The following is a 5,207-nucleotide window of genomic DNA, read 5'->3' as shown; positions in this document are numbered from 1 at the left end:
TCTCATACCCATGTATAACAGCTGGAGTTCCAGAAAGTTGCCTGGGCACTAGCCCAAGGATTCACAGATGGTGTCTCTGCAGGCAGCAGCCAGGGGCCACGCACAGATGAGTCAAGACTGACAAGGGGACTATCTGATATGCCAGCTGTGACATGAGCAGCTTGATGTCCCTTGCCCACCATGGCGTGGCTGCCAGGAGGGCCAGTTGAATGACTCAGTGACACCTGCCTCCCCAGTGACTTCCCACCCCCAAGCAGAACAGACACCACAGAAACCTTAGATTGGGGTTGTCAATACAGAGGTACATACATGGTAAAACCTACGTCTGGGTACAGGTGGTCGGGGACACTCCCTGGGCCTGAGGGACCCTGGTTGGACACCATGCCTCTCTGGAGCGCTGAGGTTCTTCATCCACGGGAAGGGGCGGGAGGTACAGTACCTGGAAAATTACCTGAAATAGGTGCAGATCCATTTTAAATCTTCACAGAGCAGTCCCAAGTGATTGTCACAACTATGCCCACGTTACACATGAAGAATCTGGGCAACATGGGCTGAGGACTTCACCTCTCTAAGCATGAGCAGCCAGATCTTGGTTACTGGGTGATGAAGCCACTCTCTCCTGGAATTGGGGACCGAGGGGGTGGGGCAGGCACAGGCCCTTCCATTCAGGCAACAGTACCCCTTGCCAATTGAGCAGTACCTGCTAAACTGCTTAGGTTCCTTTTTACTCCCTGGCTGAGGTCTTGGGAGTAAATAATTTATTTCAGAAGCTTGTTTCCTCACCTATGAAATAAGGATAATAAAGGGTAGCAACTGCTACACAGGGCTGGGTGGAGGACTGACGGACTAGGTAGTATATGCAAAGCCCTCAGCCAATGCCCACTCTCAGGTCAGGCTCAGTGTTGTCAGCAGACCCTCAACAGATTTTTGAAGAGTCTCTGGAAATCTCTGCCCACAATCACACCTGAGCTTTCGCAGGGATGAAGCGGACATGCTTTTTAATATCCCCACTTATCCCCAGAGAAAGAAACTGAGGCAGGAAATCATGGCATTACAGTTCCTAACTGGCTGATCCCAGATCTAAGCCCCGGGGTCTGTCCTGGTGACCATCTGTGCTCTGGGCACAGGGCTGAGGGAGGCAGAGGCCCCAGACCTCAGCACCTGAAGTAACACACATCTGTGGGGTTGCTGATAGAGAGGGTACTTCAGGTTCCTTTCCACAGAGAAACCTGTTGCCACTGCCCTGACAAGGGAACCAGAGCAAGTGTCACCAACAGTGAGACAAGCAGGGATCACACAGCTACTGGTGGATGCTAAAGGACACATACAACACTCTTGGGCAAGGTTCTCATTAATAAACTCAGACCTGAACTCAATCAACTTCTAGTTTATAAGAAACATAGCAGACAACGGAGCAAATCAGACTGTGGAACTTCTTCAGGACTACTCACCTGACTTAGAAAAAGTCAGTGTCAATAAAGATTAAAAGATAAGGAGTGGAGAGACAGTTCTAGAAGAGGCTATAGAGATAACCATTGCAATGCATGAAACTTCACTGGAGCCTGATTTTAAAAAAAAAAAAAAACACAACAACTATGAATGACATTTTGGGGAAATTCATAAATGATTGGATATTAGACAGTATTAGGGAATTTTTCATTTTTTTGGCCAGATAACAGTATTGTGGTTATACAGGATTACTCTTAGGAGACCAGGATGAAGTACTTAGACGTGAAGGTCATGTGTCTGCAGTTGACTCTTAAATACAGTTATATTATACATACACACCTAAAGCCAACGTTGCAACATGTTAACAACTGTTGAATTGATGGGTATACTCGTGTGTTCACTACACTACTCTTTTAATTTTTTTTGTATACTTCCAACTTGTCCTAGAAATCAACCATTAGAAGAAATTTTATTTTTTTTAATTTTTTTTTTAACGTTTATTTATTTTTGAGACAGAGACAGAGCACGAAGGGGGGAGGGGCAGAGAGAGAAGGAGACACAGAATCGGAAGCAGGTTCCAGGCTTTGAGCCATCAGCCCAGAGCCTGACGCGGGGCTCGAACTCACAGACCGCGAGATCGTGACCTGAGCTGAAGTCGGATGCCCAACTGCCTGCGCCACCCAGGCGCCCCAGAAGAAATTTTAAAAATGAACTGCATCTTGGGGTGCCTGGGCGGTTCAGTTGGTTAAGCATCCAACTTCGGTTCAGGTCATGATCTGGCTCACAGTTTATGAGTTCGAGCCCCCATGTCGGGCTCTGTGCTGACAGCTCAGAGCCTGGAGCCTGCTTCATATTCTGTGTCTCCCTCTCTCTTGACCCTCCCCCATTCACAGTCTATCTCTTTCTCGCTCTCTCAAAAATAAGCAGACATTAAAAAAAATGTTTTTAATGAATTGCATTTTATCAACCCAGCCTGTATAGAAACTTGCACTCATGGGGCACCTGGGTGGCTCGGTCAGTTGAGCATCTGACTTCGGCTCAGGTCACGATCTCGCGGTCTGTGAGTTCGAGCCCTGCGTCAGGCTCTGTGCTGACAGCTCAGAGCCTGGAGCCTGCTTCTGATTCTGTGTCTACCTCTCTCTCTGCTCCTCCCTGACTCATGCTCTGTCTCTCTCTGTCTCAGAAATAAATAAACATAAAAAAAAAAAAAAAGAAAGAAAGAAACTTGCACTCATAATCACCATCTCCTCTCAAACCCTGAAGGACCCCACCAAGGTGAAAAAGAATCTGAGACATGCTGGGAAATGAATATAAATTAAGAATTTATTACAAAATGCAAAATGTTAGTTTCTCATTGCCAGTGATCCAAGAAAACAAGGCCATGAGCCCTGGGTGTGGCTGGGGGCAAAAAACCAGGTTTAGGAGCGGGCTGACAGGCACTGGTTCACAACCTCCAACAGGTGGGTATTCTCTAGGGCAGCTGCCACCCGTTCCTTATCCGCAAGCTGCTTGTTCACTGGATAGGAAGGAATAGAGGAGGATCAAAGCCAGGCTCTGGCCAGCCTGCCGGCCAACCCGACTTCTAAGCCTTTGTATGCATATACACACTCGCACCAACCTACTGTCACCTCCTTCCCAGGACCCAGAGCTTTGACCAAGCTACCCAAACCACCTGAACCCACACCTATCCCACCCTATTGAGATCCCTTCCACCTGGCTGCTCATGTCTGTTGCCTCATGTACTATAAAGTCTGACACACCCTGGTCCTGTGTACTTAGGAGAGGAAAAGGGCAGGGATGGAAGAACGTGGTAAGCACAGGAGACTTAAGTCAGGCCAGCTTCACTCTAGGTTGCCACCTCCAATGAGGAGTTACCCACCCAGTCGGCCTCCTTCCATCTTGCCCTACAACCCACCATGGCAAGGGGGAAGCCACAGGGCCAATGCCTCAACATCAGCCCACACTTACCTGCGTGCTCTGAGGCATGGGTCCCTGGTGTAATGTGCACGTCCATCTGGGAGGGAGACAGGTGAGGCCTGAGCACTCATCCCTGTCTACTCCCTTGTCCCCTCTCCCCCATTCACCACCTTCCACTGATCCTATGTCCTAATCATGACTGTGGACTCTGGACCTTCCATTATGCCCCACACCCACCCACAGCCGCTCCATCATCTCTTTCCAAAGAACTGGTTGACTGCTGTTGATTTAAAGGGTTGCCTGTGCCCCAACCCTGCTCCAAATCTATATACAGCTTCCTACTTCCCTTCCTGCCAAACTCACTACTTTTCTGCACTTTCCAGCTCAGGCCGTTATACTTGTTGTCCCATTCAAGTGTAAAGGCTCCTCCCAGTTTCATCTCTGCTTGTTGGGATCCTGGCTGGCCTCACTTTGATGTCCATGTTCATGCTCTCCATGTCCTCCTCAGTAGCAGAAGCTCACCCCTGTTCCACCCCTGGGCCCCAGTTCCAATTCACCTTGAAACGCTGGGGAAGAGATCGAAGAAGCTTGACTTTGATGGACAGGCCAATAAGGGTGGCCATGCTGCAGTGCGGAATGGTGGGTGTGAAGGCCACGGCCACCGTGCTCTCGGGGTCGCTCACCTGGTTGAGGGAACGAGATCTCAGGAGGAGGCCCTCCCTCCTCCTTAGTGTGTTGCTTCAAGCAAATCGTCTAACTTCTACAGGCCTCAGTTTCCTCATCCATAAAATGGGCACAGCAATCCCCCCTTCCCAAGATCCCCTGAGGAGTCCGTGAGCTGAGAGGAGGCCAGCCTCCTGGTGGCCTGCTGGGCTTTTCTGACTCTCCCGAACAACCTGCCCCCTCAGACGCTGGGAACGACTCACCTGAACCCGGACTTGCTCCACTACATTCAATTCTTCCAGCGTCAGTGGATGTTCCGGGTCATTGATGGAGCGAATCAAATGTGGCAAGTGAAGGAAAAGGGAGTCTGCCCCTTGACCCACTCAGAACCCTCCGCCGGGAAGGCCTGGCCCTGATACAGCTCTACCAACTACTGGACAACACTTCAGCCCCCTCCCAGGGCCCCGCGAACGCGCCCGCGCTTAGCAGCGGCGGATATCGAAGATCTCGCGCGCGTCGATGCTGTCTGGAACCTGCTCGTCCTCCTCGCCCGCGGTCACCGGCCGCTCCCCAGAGCGCTCGTAGATGAGGGGGTTAGCGTTCTCCAAGAGGCCGCCCCCCACCCCGCCGCCCCCCACCATCGCGAAACCGCTGCCGGCCGCAGTAGGCGTGCACTTCCGCTCTTACCGGAGCACTTCCGGGGGACGGTTAGGGGGCGTGGCGTGGCGACGGGGTCGCAGGAGGGACATGCAGCACCAACCGTTCTAGCTCTGGGGTTTGAGGGCAGCCGTGGCCTTGGTTCACTCTGTGCGCTAACCCAGAGAAATGCAGTCCGCTTGGCAAATACACAGAGAAGCCACTCGAGCGGTGTTGGCCGTTCGAGCCCGCAGGGTGCTGGACGGCGGAGGCCACGGCTGACTCTCGGAGACACTAAAGACCGGCCTGGAGTATCTTCAGGCACCACTTCCTCCAGGAAGTCTGCCTTTCAGGCTGGGCGGGCGCTCCCGTACCAAATGCCCTCTGTGCTGGCACCGTTTACTGCGTTTCGGAGCCTCCCAATGACGCGCCTGCAACCCCCCCCCCCCCCCCCATTCCACCTAGGGCCCGGGAGTGCCCTGCCGAGTCCCCAGCACAGGGACTAACAGGCGCTCTTTAAATGTTTGTCAAGGGGCGCCTGG

General features: G+C 52.0%; 1 protein-coding gene across 2 annotated transcripts; it reads right to left on the bottom strand.

Annotated features, from left to right (window-relative positions):
• Positions 1-281: 281 nt before the first annotated feature.
• On the bottom strand, positions 282-4,992 carry CIAO2B (cytosolic iron-sulfur assembly component 2B). 2 transcript variants are annotated; one of them, XM_086689239.1, is made up of 5 exons: positions 4,529-4,992; positions 4,293-4,372; positions 3,924-4,049; positions 3,418-3,463; positions 282-451 (listed from the first exon to the last, which is right to left on the bottom strand). In XM_086689239.1, the coding sequence occupies exons 1-5, from the start codon at positions 4,668-4,670 to the stop codon at positions 408-410; spliced, it is 438 nt and encodes a 145-aa protein (XP_086545365.1). In that variant the 5' UTR covers positions 4,671-4,992; the 3' UTR covers positions 282-407. The 2 variants fall into 2 exon arrangements, with proteins under 2 accessions (XP_086545365.1, XP_025776710.1); XM_025920925.2 differs by lacking the exon at positions 282-451 and adding an exon at positions 2,755-2,965 and having other exon boundaries at positions 4,529-4,967.
• Positions 4,993-5,207: the final 215 nt, after the last annotated feature.

The sequence above is a fragment of the Puma concolor genome, chromosome E2, assembly GCF_028749965.1.
Source record: "Puma concolor isolate L17-30 chromosome E2, mPumCon1.1.hap2, whole genome shotgun sequence".
Taxonomy (NCBI): domain Eukaryota; kingdom Metazoa; phylum Chordata; class Mammalia; order Carnivora; family Felidae; genus Puma; species Puma concolor.
This window is presented reverse-complemented; position numbering and strand designations above follow the sequence as displayed.

Excerpts from the sequence above, each read along its gene's own strand:
- CIAO2B (XM_025920925.2), bottom strand. The coding sequence starts at position 4,670 with ATGGTGGGGGGCGGCGGGGTGGGGGGCGGCCTCTTGGAGAACGCTAAC. Across the intron at positions 4,050-4,292 it reads TGGAGCAAGTCCGGGTTCAG|GTGAGCGACCCCGAGAGCAC; the intron begins GTGAGTCGTTCC and ends TCCCTCAACCAG. Across the intron at positions 2,966-3,417 it reads CCATGCCTCAGAGCACGCAG|TGAACAAGCAGCTTGCGGAT; the intron begins GTAAGTGTGGGC and ends CTTCCTATCCAG.